At 40.4% G+C, this 18,762-nt stretch overlaps 1 protein-coding gene across 1 annotated transcript in view; it reads right to left on the bottom strand.

Moving 5' to 3' along the window:
• Nucleotides 1–483: 483 nt before the first annotated feature.
• Nucleotides 484–18,762, bottom strand: part of pcdh1a (protocadherin 1a) — a 94,906-nt gene continuing 76,627 nt past the window's right edge. The window contains exon 5 of the mRNA XM_079355006.1: nucleotides 484–4,494. Within this exon, the coding sequence (XP_079211132.1) occupies nucleotides 4,121–4,494 (374 nt within the window). The 3' untranslated portion in view covers nucleotides 484–4,120. The remainder of the gene's footprint in view (nucleotides 4,495–18,762) is intronic.

Below are 18,762 nucleotides of genomic sequence, written 5' to 3' on the forward strand. Positions count from 1 at the left end.
TTTGAATTCCTTCAACCATAGCTCATTGTCCATCTGAACAATTCCAACTTTAAGAGAAGTCACAAAGACATCTCAAATTAACTTTAACAAGACAGCTTCTTTTAAGCAGTGCACTAAATGTGGAGCAATGGAGCAGCTCATCAGTGCTTTGAATACTTGCTTCAAAGCTAAGTGTATGTCAAGGACTGTATTGTTTTCTAGTTGAAGTGTGTAACACAGGTCCTGGGACTCTCCTACTTGAAGCCCTGGAATGCTTCCTGCTTCCTGACTTAAAAATGAACCACTGGTCCCCACATGACAAGAATACTAGCTCTTTTTAATGAGGTTGGGTCCTAGAGTGAGACACGTTTTACACTATGTGGCTCCAAGGCTGCAAAAGCGCTTATGAAAATGCAACGATGGCACCCTTGTTTGACACTCAAAAGCGATTCATAACAATTGAAATAACAAAGAGAAAACACTGACAGCATTCATGTTTTTTTTTTTTTTTTCCCTGAAGTGATTTTATTACAAAGTTCATGAGGACTTACAGTATTACAAGAGAATTTGTCAACATGCGAAAACAGAACAAAGCCGAAACACAGGAGTTTAACAAACTGGTAAGATAAGACAATCCACTGTTCACGATAAACATAAAAACTGATTAAGTCCTCAGGAGGTGGGAGCCGGTGAATGACTACAGTGCAGGCATAGAACGGCCACATTCACACTGACTGAGCAAAGGTCAATCCAACCAAGGCAAGATGTGCACATCTCAAGAAAAAAACATGTTACAATTTTTATATGCCATCGGCTTTTCTCAGAACTTTTAGAAAGCTTCACTTGTATGTACATAAAACTGTACAAAAACATGGCATCACAAGCATTTTATCCTATATAAATATACCAACAATTAGGATAACAACTAGATTCTCTCTTGCAAAGACGTATTTTCAAGGCAATTGTCTTTGTTTCTAGATGAACTGTGGAAAAGATGAAAATGTTCAGTTAATTTGCCGTTTGTTTGGGTGGAGGGCCTTTTGAATATGAACCAGCACTGACATTTCAGGAAAGAAAAAAAGAAAAGGAAAGGAGTAAACAGTTTCTACCAATTATCTTTGGAATTCATGCTAAAATCATCTCCTGCTTTGACAGGGTTTTGGAGATCTATGTACACTACACCACCAAAAGATTTGTATATTTTTTTTCCACACAACCAGTTTTCTAAGAGTCTTCAATCTGTAAGTTAAAAAACAAAAACAAAAAAAAACAACCTCTTGCCAATTTCAGTACAGTTATTTGTCCATCTGTCCACAGAAATGACCACCATACGATACACACAACAGAGAGGCAAAAGATACTCAAGTGAATTCAACATTAAATCAATGTTAAGTACAAATTAAACATTATTCAACATACTTTTGAGTGAGTTTAGGTGCTTCATGACGTCCTCAGGATTTGATAAAGGAGGACAGCTCTGTGTTTGAGAGGGAGACGTAAACACAGTTCATTCAGCATGAGTTCAAAAGAAAGGTCAAACCTGGTGATATATTGTTCCAGGGGTGAGTAGCAGGAGGTCATTATCGGCTGGAGTCCAACTCATTAAGAGAGAAGGGCGGGGGGGGAATAGGCCCAGGCTTGCTTTTTTGAAAAGACTTAATGTCGTTCAGTTCAGTTTGTTTCTTGTATTGGTGACAAATCTTAAAATACATTCCAGATTTACTCAAACAATGAGGGCATTTAGGCTGGAATCAAGTCAGAGATAACTCTTGATGCAAAACAGTTGTGAATGTGAATCCAGTCAAAGCATTTCCAATAGATAAAGTCTTGATTGAGGCTTTGTGACACTGGCTTTATCAGTCATTGCTATCTTTCTCACTTGTCATTAATTCCAGGTCAGTGATCTTACCCGCTGCTTTGAGTTGGTGAAGCGGCTATCCACAGCTCTAGGACGGCTGCTTGTTGGAGGGGAGCCGTGGGGGTTTAATCACAGTATATCATGGCTGTTGTTTGAATTTTTATTCCACTCGCTAAATGGCTTTGAAAACGCCATAATGTGCTTTCTCCCCCTCAAGGCAGGATAATCGCCCACCTTATTTAATCACGGCCACGTCCAGTAATTTCCATATGTTTTCAGTTTAATTATTCCAAACGCACTTTCCAATGGCAGCATGATGAGGTAAGTGCTGATAAAAATACCCCTTTTAACTGATTGTAGCTCTGCAGGGTAGATTTGCATTATCCGGTGGGTGCCTTGTCCTGGGGATGTGCTCACACATGCCCTCACTCAGGACTCATTACTCACCCTAATTAGGAAATGTCCATTCTGCGCTCTTCCACCCTTACTCAGAGACACAATCTCATGCTGGTAATACTCTGCAGAGGTGAAAGGTATCTACAAACCTAATCAAATCAATGTTGAAATCAAAGACAGCGGCCAGCGCTAACATGTTGTAAGGCAGGCTACTGTTGTCATCATTAACATCCAATTACTGACTAATACGGAGTGTCCTTCAGACATATCCTTCAGATTCACTAGGAAAAAATCTTTGTAAAGATAAATGAAGCCCACGGGCGTGCCCCATTTTTCTACCTCTGTTCAATAGCCAGAGGAGGGAAAATGCCTGATAATTTATTAAGTATGTTGTCCCCAATACAAGGAAAATCATGATGAACTGGAGTTGCAGTAAATGGAGCCTGTCTCCTTCTATCTACAGTAACTGTGTGTATGACAAACAGACATTAGTTCAAAAGTGTGGTCAAAAGTGTTTGAAATCTTTTGACCACAATGATTTCTAGACTTGACGGTCAAACTGTCTGTTTATTCGCTCGTTCCACTGAGGGCTGTCCTGTTTTCACCTCTGCAGATGTATTTCTCCAGTGAGAACTGGAAATACAGAGAACGTCCTCTTAATGTAGATATTTCAGGTAGTTAAACACGTTATCATATACGCTCATATCAGTACTAAGTCTTTACAATGGCTCTACACATTCAAGTGCTCTTTCATGTGATTGGTTCTGATGCATTCATTAGATCTATGGGAGTTCCTCATGGATCATAAGAGGGAAAGGACTCTGAGCTTAAGGGGAAAAAAGGATTGTGAGCCTATCTGATTGTCACGATAGAGAAGAGTGTTTTCAGACTGATACACTGGTGCGGTTTCATCAGCACGAGTGAGTCACAAAGTTTTATATGAAAAGCCAATCAGGACTCTGCGTTTGGTCGTTGTGACTCCGGGGTACTGTGGCCAAGTCAACCGTTTTCATGATGAACGATAGGTCACAGTGCTGAGAGTCGGTGGAACATAATGTCAGTTTAAATGTTGCCACACAGCTTTTCTCCACCAGTAGCAGATCTCTACAGGGAGCAGAGGTAAAGGCCATTCTGCTATGATTATGGGTCGAAGGTATGTGTGTATGTGTTTGTTTGCGTGTGTCTGTGTTTGTGATTGTATGGTGCGGATAAATGCCTACCACAATATCAAGCTCCGTGTCTGGAGATGGTTTCAATCAAGTCTAAACAGCAGCAGCAAAGAAAAGCTTAAATATGCTAAAAATTCTGAGGCAATTCTTATCTTTTTTTTTTTTTTTTTTTTTTTTTCAGCTTATGCCAGACAAAAATATATGTAGAACACACCATTCAAATGTATTTACAGCGCTGTACATTAAGAGAGACCATTTTCAATTGGATCATATGCCTTCTGATGGGGCCTGACTGGATGACTAGTAAATTATATATTTAATCATGGCACAAGAGCACTGATCACAACTTTCAAATTCAAGAGATCACTTCACAAAATGGGACTTGGCTAACTACAACGATAATTAGTTACTGCTAAAGTAGCAATTACCAACTGCATTTCCTTTTGATCCATTTGAATTGTACCCATCAAGACTTACTATAAATAAATGAGCAAGTGCGTCAATTAACTTTGTAGAATTATTAATAAATATGCTAATAAATTAATAATTTAAGGAGGAAATGACTAAAAACAAGTGTTCATGCCAGTGATTGAATGAGTCACAGCCTGTTGTTACCTATAAAATGGGCATTGGCTTTAGCATGTGGACAGCCTGTTCCTCCTTCTGAAGTGGGTGTATCTTTATCTTCATTTGTGCACCAATTGAATGACGATATTCCTCACAGGTAGATTTCTCTTTTTGGAGTGTGGGTGGTAGGGGAGGTGGGTGGGAACTCAGAAGCCACACTCAAGGGCATCTCCTCTAATGGGCAGTCCTGACTGGCGTCATGACCGCTGTTAGAATAGGCACTGCGAGAGGGCGGAAGGCGCGAGCGGTGTTGCTCCTCGCCGCCCAGCCTGGCACTCCCATTGGCCAGGCGTCCCAAGCTTCCCCTCTCCTGGTAAGGCACGAAGGTGGAGAGTTTCGGGGGGTTCCTGGTCTTGCGTACGGGGGAGGGATGCCCGGGCATCCAGCATGCGTCTGAGTGGCCCAATTCGCTGCACTCGTTGGTACAGTTTCCGGTCATCGCCACATCAGGGAGGGAGCGAATATCTGTCAGCAGAAAGAGAGAGGAGTCAGCACCATGATAGAGAGCTTTTCAAAAGATGAACATCAAAACAATCCCCCCCACCCCCCCCCCAAAAAAAGTCTTAAAAAGGCATTTGTGAAAAGAAATGGTGTCATCTAAAACACCCCATGAAACCCACCTCCTCCATGATGTCTTTGCAGCTGTTGCTAAGCAGGCAGCAGCAGTTGCTATGTAGCTGTTGCTATGCACTGTGTAATGAGCGCTAGTGTGTGTGTGCGTGTGTGTCGTCCACGAGCTGATGTGATACATTCAGGAGAAAGCAGACTGTCATTTAGTTTCTTACAGCAGTTCATTGGGTATTCTAGTAAACTATCACCTTATTGTTAAAAAAAGAGAATATGTTTCCAATACTTTGATTTGTTTGCTGCCAAAAAAAGTCCAGATGTTGAAATTTAAAAGAAGACAAGCTCGGACACCACTATATGCACACACGTGCTGTATACATACAGTGTTTGGTTTCTAATGGAATGGCTGGATCCCCTCAGGCAAAACTACTGTTGAATTAGCTATTGATTGACAGTGCTAAAATGAGTTCTCTGCCCTTGATTATCACCCATTTTCTATTCAACTGTTCCTAATTAAATAAATGGGCCCATGACCCAGTGACCTCATTTTAATGTACAAGCTGTGAAAGCTCCAAAATAAGTTTTTGCTTCAGCCGTCACTCCAGAGGAACGCACAGCTTTATGAAAGTAAATCAGCACTCAATATCTCATGTATTTGTTTACCCGAAATGTGCAGCTGGCAGCCGATAGACTTGTTAAGCAGCCCACCTGTTGACAAGCTAAACATACAGCCCAGACTTAATGGAAATACCACTCAATTTATCTTTGTTATCCCTTCTGACTCAGACGAACGCGGCCAAATCAATGTCTGTGAAGAGAGGAGCCGACGACTAAGATCTGTGGGTCTGTGATGCAAACTTTTTGATTGCTGTAAATGCATTACTGGAATGCCACAGCGCTGTCCACGCCATGAAAGAACATGTCAATCATGGACGCACTGTCTTGTTTTTTGGCTTAAACAGGACAGTGTGTGGAAGGGAGTGAATGTATTTGCAAGGGGGGGGGGAACTGAGCACAGTGTGCTGCACATTAAACGGGCAGAAAGATGTGTATGATGCAACCACAAAAGATGACGTATTAAGAGGCAGTGGGGAGAGCTCTAAAGCTAATAGAGAAAATGCCAGCTTGACAGTAAGCCTATGAGACATGGCATCAGTATTGTACTCATGACCAGTGGTGAGATAATTATCCTGCAAAATGTCAGACCTCTGAGGCTGGAAAAACTGCATCTGGCCCACCAAAGACTTCAATCAATCGGATGGAAAATGGAAACAGCTTGTGTGGTAGCATGGCAAGCATTTAAGCTTTTTTTTTTTTTTTTAAATGCAGAAAGATATTGTTGGATTTTGCATATTTATGTCTAAAATATGCATTTATTATGGCTAATCCCATTGTGAATTAAAGAATGCATAGCTTGCTCTATTGTTGCTGTTAATCTCATTCTCAAATAATCCTAAATTGCGAGATGTTTAGACCATTTAATACATTCACTTTACAATTGAACAATGTTCTGCCTTGTTCATGCTTAATTATAGTCTTCAGGGGTAAGTGAAGAGTTCCTATCTGTGTTGACAAGGCTGATGTCAATGGTTCTTCTCAAATGAATGAACCGCACTTCATGCCTGATTAGAAAAGAAGAAACTGAAGTTTTGAGCTCGGAGAAAACCGACAGGCAACCAAAGGCAAGAGTGCAGCGCCTCGTGCATGATGATTGGAGTTTCATTTTCTCAGCTCAGCTAAGAGCGTTGTCTGTATGCATCACTGCAGCGAAATGGACTCTCGCTACCAAAAAGATGTTCATGGGAAGAGAGTTGGGGAAGGAGAAAGAGAGAGAGAGAGAGAGAGGGCGGTTTGAGGAGTACGCTTCTGAGCACAAGCACAGTCGTGTAGGCATCTACTCCAAAAGGATTTCACACTTGATTAAAACCTCTCCACAGCTTCCAGGAGGTTTATGCCACACCAAGCGGCTTCGTCTCAAAGTCAGCGTAGCTGCACAAGTAGAAATTTGTGTACGGCGAGGGAAAAGGTACATTCAAGACTGTTATCTAAAAGACTTCACGTGCCACAATTGTTGATAAGAGAAAAAAAAGTGAAGAAAGCCCATTTGATGCATCATTTTGTCTTTGAACTCTCACAAAAGAAGGCATAGTGGACAAAAGGGTGAGCTCTGATTGCCACATCCTCGCTGACTGCCGGGCTGGGTAATTGACTTCAGGTCGACCGTGTTTTTAGAAAATATCATTTGGATTTGACTTACGTGTTGAAACGCCATCTGAAAGAAGAACCCGAAATGTAAAATGATACCGTGCAGGAATTAAAGCACACTCTGATCCGCGCTCATCATTATCATCAAGGGCCAGAAAATGAGCAATGACAGCGAAGATACACATTAGCTTGGCAAAGCTTTGCTATTTTCTTCCTACAGTGCCAAAGCGTCATCGAGAGGGAGAACATGCATGCTCTGATGCCAGACATTTCAGTAGGCCATTATTTTTTCTGTTAGTGTTTCGTGTAAATTTGATATGGTTATGTTAGTAGCTATAAGTAGCTTTGACATAAAGTCACCTCTGAACGGGTAATTTAACAAACCAGAGGTCTATATTCAACTGTCGTGCTGGAGTAATTGTTGCTGCATGCTGTCATTAGTGTTTCACGGTGCACATAACTTCCAGTCAAACGTCTGCTCTGAAAAGTTTCCCCAACATGTAATAATAACTTGCTTATCATGTACTTATGACAACCTGTTATAATAAGGTGTATCATTTGCAAAAGCAGACAATTTCACATTTGCTTCGCTGACCTTTCTGTCGTACTCAAATCTATCTCTCACGCAAAACAAAATCAATACTGATAATTATACTTTTGTGTCTGCCTTTTGCTGTAGCTATTAGCCATCTGTAGCTGTAATACCCACTCACTGTGTGGCAGAACACCGTCTGCTCTTCACATCAAAACACACTCCCACACCAGGCTAAAAGCAATCATTGTTTCTAATATTTGGTGGACGGCGTAAGCAAATGAGGCAACATGTAATAGGGTGAGAGGGAAGCCAAAGGCACAGTGGGAAACTTTTCTTACCCAGTCAGGCCTCTCTTTTTTCTCTCTCTCTCTCTCCTGCACCACCTGAAATAAATCTGCTCTGAGTCTGGAACAAACCCTTTAGAGTTTATAGTCTTGTATGTCATGGAAGGAGAGCCAAGGTGGACAATGCTGAACAGACGGGCAAACCTCAGCACTGTTATGGAACAGGCTGACTGGATTTAGAGGGCTTGTGATTTGGTTTTGAAGAGCAATGACTCAATGACATTACTTTCCCTCTGCACAGTACAGGTCTTTGCCTCTTGGAGACTTGGATAGATAGATTGCACCTGTATCCCTCCATCTTTTATATTGGGTCACTACCATCTGCGTGCTTAAAGCAATATATAAAAGAAAAAAAAGAAAAGGAAAACCGTAATTTCCACCGTGTGCCACCTTCAGCGCCCAACGAGTCAACGCTCTTCTCAAATCACCTCCACTGCAGCAGCACACTAGCAAGCCACAGTGCAGTTACAGAGTGGGGGTATTCACTGAGCTTAACCCCCCCCCGGCTGACAGATACATGTGAGGGGTGGGTTTGCATGCTGCTTGCATCAGGGTGCCAGTGGGAGGTGTTGAGTGTCTGAGGCAGGCTTCCTCATCGTCTGATCCCCTGCCCACGGGCATGGGGGAAGCTGCCTCTTCCTGAGATTTCACACCGCTCCTCTCTGTTTGATTGCAAATGCTGCCTCTCCCCACCGGCTGCTTTTGCAGCGTGTGCGCCACACCGCTGTGATCGATGGCGAACAAATATGAGAGACCCACAGCTCATAGAGGGATGTCGGCTAGAAAAACAGCTACTATCGTTGGGGAGTGTTGGAGGGATATTAATGGTATATTTGTGGTCCCTGCAAACAGTTTATGTGGTAAATGACTACAAAATTCCAGGACACAAGGAGAGGGGGGGGGGGAGAAGAAATATCCAACATCCGAGCTGATATTAGTGTCTGGTGCAGGCTATCAGTATAATAACTGGGTGTGAATGCATTCTGTGCTTGTCATACTCGTTGAAGAAAAACAACAGAAAAACAGGGTTTTGTATTTCTTTAGCTATGACATGTCAGGTCTTGTTATTCAAGTGCTGGGAACAGTTTCTCACAGTAAGCAGAAGCTACCAAAACAGTCGGTTTTTTTCTCCAGAGGGGAGCATTTTTTAAGAGAGGAATACTTTGCTACAAGCGCACTAACATAGTGTTGACATGCACTTTCTTGCCTTCTCATTGTAACGGAATAACAAAAGAACAATGGCAGAGTTTGTAACCCGAGTCTACAGTGTCACATTTACGAGCGCAATTAGAATTGTGTAGGCTTGAAGGCGCTCACTTCTACAGAAAGTGACTTGAGACAAAGCTGCCGTTTACTCCGTTAGTTTCATTTTGAGGTGTTCTTATGCAAATCATTCATTATGCATGAAGCATCTTTTGTGTGGCAGAGTTCAACACTTGCACTTCTTAGTTGTTGGAAAACTTTATTTCTAAAGCAGCCATGCCCCAAACTTAAGATTGCCATGGCCCATTTAAAAAAAAAAAACAACAACCTACAAATATTAATAGGCCCACCGAAATCATTGATCAAAGAACACTTATCAACACTGGTGACTAAAACTAATAATACGTAATAATACAAACTTTTTCCAAAAAACATAAAAAGTCAATATGAAAGTGGAGTTCACTTCAGCTCTAAAAACAACCCATCAACGTATGAACATGCAACAGCAAAAACTGAAAAAGTATTAATAAGCTGACAAATACTAAATTATAATGAATATTAAAAATAACTATTTGTATTCATAGCTCAGACCTTGTACACCTCTTTCATAAAGCAGTTTAAAAATAAACATCCGAGTGCATGATTTTTTTCTTCCTGAGACAACCTAAACACCTCAATTCATCACTTTAAAAGCCCCGACGATAACTATGTTCGTCAACTTGTCCACATAAGCTGAAAGAAAGCTAAACACCGCACCGACAGGTTAAGGGAACATGTGTCAGAATCTGCTTCTTGGCTTAAAAATGCTTAACTTCCTGAGCAGGTGAGCCACACACTCTCTCTCTCTCTCTCTCTCTGACAAAGGGCTGATGAGTGGACCCATCGGCTGGAGGCACGTCAGGAAAAAGCGGTTGCAGATGGTTCAGTGGGTGATGCTACACCTCCTGTCAGCTCTTCCACCATCCACCATTTTGTCTCCGACTTCCTTTATTTCGAGACTGCCTTTTGTATCACTGCGTTTGACAAAGCCTTAGCACCTGCTGACAGATCACGCTATGCACCAGCTCCTCCAATTGAGAAGTTGATACGCGGTGTGAAATGTCAACCAGCACTAAGGCTTTGTCAAACTGTGACACACACGATGCATCTGCGATAAAATAGATTCAAAACATTGGCGGAGGGCTGAGAGGAGACAGTTTTAAGTGATGGCATAGTTGCTTTTTTGTAATATAATCATTTCTCTGTTGGAGCACAGAAGTTTTGCTTGTTTAGAGAACAGCTTCATGCCTCTGCCCACAACAATATGTTAGACTTGCTGGTCAATTACGGACTGGAAATTGCATTATGAACCTTGACAACAGAACAGAATCAGCTTGGATTCTAAACAGCAGTGCTCTATATGCTCTGTTCTATCTGATATTCATGCAGAGAGGGATTCAGGGACTCAGGACTAGAATGTGCATGTGGAGGTTGAAAAGCATTAGTTAGACATCGGAGTCTAAATATAGACATTTGCATAATGTGCTTTAAAGCCAGTGCAGGTATATTATTGATGCTGTTCATTTAAATGTTTATGGTGGGCTGTTGCTGAAGTGGGATGCACAATATAGGGCTGTAATGCAGAATCACAGGGACATGTTGATGAGCATTAAACACAGTTTTATTTTGAAGGAACCGGCTTTAGATGATGAACTCTGAATGTTATGCACCCAGAATCTGTTTCACTGAACTTGAACTTTATGTAATTCAAGAAATAAGAATGTCTTTCAAATAAAACAACCAACATTATACTTCAATATGATGTGTTTAAACATCAAAAAACATGCATGGTTTTAAACATTTATAGATGCAGAACTATACAATATATATATATATATTTTTTTTTACCTGAATCGTTATTTAACTCTGCACATCATTTGCTTTTAAAGACATTCTTGAGTGCAATGTAATGCTTTGATTTATTTTTTATTTTTTCTTCACATAGTGTTTATATTGGGTTTTTTTCTGCTTAGTGGAATGTAAACATGCTTTTTTCCTTAAATCTATATGACCGAGAGGTTTTGCACATGTGTACTTTATGCTCTAGATAGATATTTTGTTCCTGAATCAGAGCATTGTAATTTCCAAAAAGGACCATAAAGTTCACCTTCTCTTATCTAGCATGTTTGTTGTTTTTTAAATATTAGATCAATTCAAACATGATTATTTAAATGTTAATTTTCAAGACCAGTCACCAACTGCCCTCAGCACAATCCAAGACGTTAAACATCTCATACAAGGTAACATTAATATGATACATCTAATACAACATGAACAGAGCATGAAGAGGCGTATGACTGAAGCCTTTTTTTTTTTTTGCTTTTCGACTTTTTACTTGGGTTTCACCTTCCTGTATCATGACCTGAAGACATCTTTAAGGATTGTAAACGTGATGACAGAGTGATTCAGGATTCAAGAGAAATTAAAGATTTAGATATTATATATATATATATATAAAAAATATGTATAGCTTTATGAGTGAGGTATATTTTTTTTAAAGGTTAAATACACTACCAACAGATGGTTTCAATCATTTGGCACTGGATATAATAATATATATTTCATAATAAATAATACTGACTTGAAAAGTTACACTGTAAAAATGTGGAATAATTTAATTACTGCAAAGGCATTACAGACATCATACCAGGAAACTGATTTTGTAAGCGTTTTATAATCCTATCATATATTTATGGTATCCATGTGATAACCTGCTTGCTTAATTACATTTTGGCCCACTCTGCTTCTTCTGCTCCTTTCTGCTTCTCTCACTCCTGAAATAGGAAACCTTGCATTTCCCATTCAGTTTTTCAGTGTAATTTAATTAGAGAAGCTCAAGGAAATGTAGACTAAATCCCTGCGGTGTGGGGTTGTGACTGGACGCTCAATAGGCTGATGATTTTTTTTTTTAGAGACTTTTTTTTTTTTGGCCCTGAGTGTAACTCCATTACAAATTCTGCACAGATCACGGAACAAGGAGACCGGGTCATCATTAGTTTAAAACAAAATAGAAAATCTACAGACAGATTCTACAGCTGAACAACTTGATCAACTCTGCTTTGCTTAGTTTTGCTCTGCTTCATCCTGACTTCACACATGTCGACACCCGGCAGAAGTCGGTTTCTGGCACAGATTAATAGTTCCTGACAGCACAGAGGTTGGAAGTAAAGATAGAGCAAAACCAAACACCAAAAATAATTTTATTTCATGACATTCACGACTTTTTTTCCCGGGAAATATTGTTGTAATAATTAGACGGATTGTTTTATCAGCCACCCCTGCTCTGATTACAGTGTGACATTTACTTGGAGAGTCACTTGTCTATTCCTGTCTCACACCCCGATGTTCTTTCTTCTTCTTGTCTGAATGTCTCTTTCTTGGTCCTTGCCTTTGAAGCTTTCATCGAGCTTCAGGCTTTCACATTTGCTCTCTTTGGCCCTTTCTGCCAGGGTGGCAATGCTCCATGGCCCCCTCCAAGCAGGTGAAAGATGTTTTATTTGAAGAAAATGAAACATTTAGGCGCTTATTGTTCAAGCCACATTTCAACTTTTCTATTTCCTTGAACTACATTTTCCTCGAAACACTTACAGTAATGGCTTTTCTACCCTAGTTGCAATATGCTACTGTTGCGCTTTTATCTTCGTTTGTCGCCCACATACTAACAAGCCTCTAAGAGTCTCCATTTAACCCATTAAAGAGTTTAGTTTCTTCATTCCAGTACAAAGCTGTTTATTTCATAGTAAGACAATAAGAGCGGTGGAGAATTTCTATATTACCCAACCTAGGTTAAGTATGTTTTACTGCTTATACTATAAGTTCAAATCAAACCATAAAATGTGGGTACAAGTCATCGGCAGTTGCAATTTTATCAATAAAACATTTGAAGTCTTCCTTATATGTATTCTGCAATTTCCAATAATCAAAGGAGGAAGGATTCCCCTGGAGTCAATTCCCATGCACCACTTCCATGCTTGCAATCTTTCACTCCCATTGATCCCATTGACATGTAAAAAGGATGTCTTCCATGATCCATTTGTTGTTTTTTTCTCCCCTTTCGATCAAGATGTTATCTCTTTGCTAATTCTGCCTTTGATCTCTCCAGTCTATGCAGTGAGACGTGGTCTACTTGGGAGAGCTAACATTGGCTGCTAATTAACTTACACCTGAACAGTGTGAATAGAAAGCAGAGTTGTTTTTCTCTCTCTCGAGTGAAGTATAAGTGATCTTGGATTATATAATGGATGTAGCCATTACAGAGTTAGCTGGTTGGTTATTTGGTTGTTCAACTTTCATTATTTTAATGATTATATTTTGACAATAGGGTGGAGAGAGGGCATTAAATTAGCATACCAGTTTTACAAGGCTATACAGTATTTTCCCCTGGGCCTTTTTATTATCGTATAAATGTTTTTGCCTGATTTATTTAATCTATCTTTTGATAGGTGCCCACTGATCTTTTATGGGTGCCCCACTGAGACTGAGGTCCCTTTCCAAAACGTCCATATATATATATATATATATATATATATATATATATTTGCCTTTAATATTAACAAGAACCAACAACACAAGAATTGCATAATGGTTAAGGTAAATTAAGAGTTATTTACCTTATACCTAAAACTTACCCTACACTGAATATAGCCATGTTGACAATGAACAGAGAAACAAAGCTACAGAGACCACAATATTTCTTATTTATGGCAGGCAGTGAGGATTTGTAAGTCTGGAGTTAAATTGTGCATTTTGATAAGCGGCCAAATACTGTGGGTGCTGTGTGTCTTGCTATGGGAACAAACCTCAAGTGGCCACTTGAGGAAGTGCAGTATTTGGCACCTTTAAGTTGGCTTCATTTCTCAGACTCAAAGGTTGCCACAGCCGAGTGGTCAGGTTCAGGTGACCATCAGAGTGCTGTTTATGCTGGTTGCAGTCCAGGCAAAACGCTTGCTGAGAGATAAATGTGATCAGTACTAATACGAGCAGATTTAAATAATACAGTCACAAGAGGAACATCATTTTAATGCCAAGTATAGACAAACATCAACATAATCTCACAGAATCCGATCTTCAGATTCATGTAAGCGGCCAATGCAGTGGCTAAACAGCAGCCCCGGAGAGGCAAAGCTTTATTTTACAATTTATTGCAGATAGAGAGTTGCTGCATGACTGACAATTATTCTGAAAAGTCAGCATACTAACAAACCATGATGGGAACCTCTGTCTCAATATTTCTCTGAACAATACAGAGAAACACAACGTGATGAAATAAGAAAATTGCCTTTTGTGTCGAAGAGAGGCAACGGCAAAAGAACAGCAGCAATCTCCCAATTCTGCTCTACCCTTCTATACCCTGTGCCAGGAGAACGCTTTAGTAATAAGGCTTTGATTAAGGCTGTGGTGGGAGGTGGGGTGGGGGGGGGGGAATATCACATAGAATCAAGAACATGATTGAACATAAAATCATTATCGGCAACTGCAAAATTTCAGTCGTTAATATGGACCTTTAAGGAAACGCAAAACACAGAAGGCAGCGGGGGGTCATCATGTCGGCTTTTTGAGGCCAGCGTGAGTCTACCCTCCCCTGTTGTTCCTTACGGATCCATCGCACTCAGCTGCTCCCGTTTAATTGACCCTCATAAGATTTGGCTTGTCAAAGAAGTTTCATGTCTTTTGATGTTGTTGAAACTCTCCAATAGAAAAAAAAATACAATTTGCACTTGCATTTGTTCAGATATTGAGGAGGGGGAAAAAATACTGTGGGGGGGAAGGAACACTTGGGGATATCTTGGAGTGTTTTGGTTAATTGAATGAAGACTGAACCTGCACTTTAGTGCTGTCTGGTGTATTAAAGGGGGCATTAAAGCAGCAAAATAAATGTTTTATTACATTAAAATAAAATAAACAGGACAGGACTTCCAGTGCATTTCAAGATAATAAAATGAAAATTTAATGAACTGATGGGAAAATTAGGTCACGTACACAGCGTAGCAGTCTGGCTCTGTCTGTGACCCTGGTGCACTTCATGTTCGGCTGAGGCTTGGAGACATTTCAGTGATATTTAAAAACATTTTTGGGGCATATTCCCTATGCTTTTGTGTCATGTGAATATCAAGTGCCAGGGAGCCATAGTAATTACAGCACTAAAGCAGGAACGCTATAAAAGAGAGGGAAAAGACAGCCAGTGCACAACAAGAGTAAAGATTGCTGGGGTTTTTTTCTTCCTTTTTTTTTATTAAAGTGACTGCACTTGCCATCTGTTTTTTCAGTGCCTGTGAGGGCTTTGTGTTTGATAGGTGCCTCGTTTCCAGACTCGATACAGTTTTAAAGCAGACTGGTCATCAAAATGAGTGACAAGTGTTGAGGGTTTACAACATGGCCATCTGAGACGGATCCAAAGTCGGAAGACATGCAGATAATTGCAGTAAGTATGGTAACCACAGAATTGCATAAAAGTGTTTTGGAACAAGCAAAAAGAGAAGACAACTACTATGTTCTCTGTGTCAAGCAGAAATGCGCAGTGAAAATATGATGTTATGTATAATTGTGTCAGAATGACTTTACATTTGGCTTGAAGAACAAGGGTGTCTCTGGGGTCGCTATAGCTAAAAAAATAGCTCTTAAGATCAGACCTGAGAGCTAGAATTTCCAGCACTGGTAAAGTTATCGCTGATATGGCATTGATTAAAAACCCGGTCACATTCTCCTGATGTGTTTTATACGAGCAGTCCAATTTAGATGTGTCATCTTAAATGCATAACACTGCAACAACGTTGGCCATGAGGTTAAGCAAGACTAAGTCAAGTCATTTCTTTGTTTTCGCTTAAGGCATGGCGAATATTGATTGCATAATATACCATGTTAACACAAAACTGCAAATTAAGAATTGATCCTGTCACTGGGAGGATATTTCCATTCCTCAGAGAAGTCGTATTGCAGCTCTCTGTGTTGGTGCAGGGAGAACTTTATTATTTTTTTTTTCTGTTTCTGTGGATGTAGACCTCATGGAGCCAGTAAGGTGCTTGAACTGCAGAGAATTGTGAGATATCCTGCAAGAAAGCCTTAAAGCGAGATCGGCTCCATTCCTGTGTAACTCCGAGAAAAATAAGGAAATGCATGTCAGACCTTTACAGTACAATTCTACTCCCTCGAGTTCCATCCATCATTGAGGGGCAGTACACTAGTTAGAGGGAGGTGCAGAATCGCCCTGTCCCCAACATCACACTATGATGGAGAGATGACCCCTGGGGGCCTTTCTATGATGTCGACTTGAGCTGTCGGACCAACTGAGGTTGAAGTGGATCTGGCTCCCACCTTTCCTAGCATACAGCAGCACTCTACAGTTCCTGCTCCACGAATCCCAACTGAGGTGAGACTACAGAGAGCAGCCGAGCTCTACCACCACATCCTATTTCTGCTTCCATAATTATCCTTAAAGTTTCTGCTCAAGAGTCCCAAGGACCCAACAGTGGACACTCAGGGGCGTCTCTTATAGCCACAAGCTACACCAGGCTAATTAAGAAATCTTCTTCCATGTGTCTTTATAATCTTGTTCTTTACAGGACCACGCTCACACACACACATCACCACCTCCAAACCTGCTGCTTCAGCATGCTGTTGCCCAGACTCACTGGCGCGGGTAAAAGCAAGCTATCCGTTTTTTGTTTTTTTTTCCTTTTTTTGCCTAAGTAGAGAGAGCCATCCACTTTTGTTAGAGTAATACACGAGCACATCTAAAGCTTAGGGATCCTGGCACACAGGCTCACTCATTCATTTTACACGCTTAGTGCTAAAAACTGGACTTTTTTCAGCTGCAGCATGGTGTTAAAAAGCACTATTTATGGATCTTAATGTGCGCTTTTACTCATCCTACTTTTTTTTTCAGTGCATAATACAAAACACTCATCTGGGTTTTCATCCATGTTATACACATGTGCATAAAAGCTGAGGAGCTTGTGTAGATCGCAAATAAAATGAAGAGAGAGCACTGAGAGTCCATCCCAAGAAATGATTCAAGAAATCTTTTGCGAACTCACTTGTGTTTTTTTCTCTGCTCTTTTTTTAGAATTTAAACCACATTTTATTTCCTTCACTGCACTCGTTTTCTCTTTTTCTTCCCTAGATCCATAATAAACATTTACCTCATGTAAAGAATGATAGAAACGATTGTAGAAAATAAATCAAAATTGAAAAACACATCCTAAAACACTTATTCAAGCTGCAAGAGCTACAGCACAAACAAGTTCAAGGTCTGACAAAAACATGCTATTATCATTGATGTTAGCACAGTCTGCCAGTCAGCCGGACACAATGATGAAACTACGGAGAAATCACTTTTATGTGCAGCAGAAGGTGGAATGAAAGTGAATGCAAGGGGTAAGATTTATTGGGATAATGGGACTTCTATTGTCGTGCCGTCTAGATTTCACATGAGGTTGCAATCTCTGCCGCACAATAATATGTCAGTTCACTGGAAAAGAAAATAAGCCAATTCCATTCTTTACAGCAGTTAATGGCCTGAGCTGTGATACCATGTCCTTTCTCTAGCCCTGTTCAAAGGTCTGGACTGTCTGCATTCATTTGACAAATGCTTTAATGTGTGTGCAGAGATCTCATTGTTAGAGATCACGTAAGCGAGAGCACATTTTTGGATTCAAATTGGGCAAGGGGAAATCTAGACACATTCAAAACTGTGACATCTTGACACATCATCAGTTCCATTTTGGATTCAGCTGCATTGTCCCAGAAAGTCATTCGTAAAAAGGCTGCAGTTAACCATTGTCACTGGTGTCAAAGCGTAATCCAGGTTAGAGAGTTTAATTCTGCTCCAGTTAGTTACCCTCTCTTCCGGTGACCTATTTGCACCAAAGCAAAATTACAAACAATTGGGGGGGGGGTTAGCAAACAGCAGCAGTGATGTGTGCAGAGCATAATGTGTGTGCAAGAATGAGCTTGAGATTATAAGCGTATTACTCATGACAAGTTGCCCCAGGGGACCACTTGTAAGGACTTTTTTTTTTTTTTCGCAGAAGCTTCCACAAAACTGCAAGCCTCATGACCTGTCCCTTCTCGGCTGGTGGCATCAAAGACAACGCTGGTTAAGGCCTGAATGGTCTCACTTCACTTCATATAACTAACAGGCAAGGCCTCTGACAGAGCACTGTTCGGGTACAGATTTCAAGCCCTTTGGATCAGGGTGTGAAAAAAAAAAAAAGGAGCTGGGAAATTTGGTGAGCCATGATAATCAAGTCAGTTTAGGAATTTGGTCCAGAGCTCTGATTTCCTGTGCTCTGCATTTACTGGTGGATTTTAAAATGAAGGAAAACCAGAAAAATGGGTCCCTATCATCAGACATGGAGGTTAACCTTCGTCTTGTGTTAGGGTCGGCACCGACCCGTTTTAGTTTTTAAATGCATAAAAGAACCACGTAACTTTTTTTTTTTGCATCAAGGCTTTTTGACTTTGTCAGGAACCTCTATTTCAACAAAATAAAACATTTTTTTTTGTTTTCACTAAATTGTAAAATGCTCTGGTTAAAATTATGACCTTGGTGTTGTTAGGGTCGGTTTTGACCCAGTTATAAAAATAAGATTATAAAGCAATAATTAGAGCCAGAATTGAACACACACTGACAGCCAACTCCTCTCCCAATCATGTGAGCTTTAGGGGATTCTCATTTTACCTTGTTATCCAGTACAAAAACAAAACAAACAACGACAGGCATTTCCAGACATATGAGGTCAATTCAGTATAGAGTTGGTGACTTGCAGAGTGCACATCTCCAATTTGCAGCATGCAAAAATGAAAAAAAGATTTACAGTGAAAGATATCAAAACCGACCCT

This window comes from Symphodus melops, assembly GCF_947650265.1.
Source record: "Symphodus melops genome assembly, chromosome: 11".
NCBI lineage: Eukaryota > Metazoa > Chordata > Actinopteri > Labriformes > Labridae > Symphodus > Symphodus melops.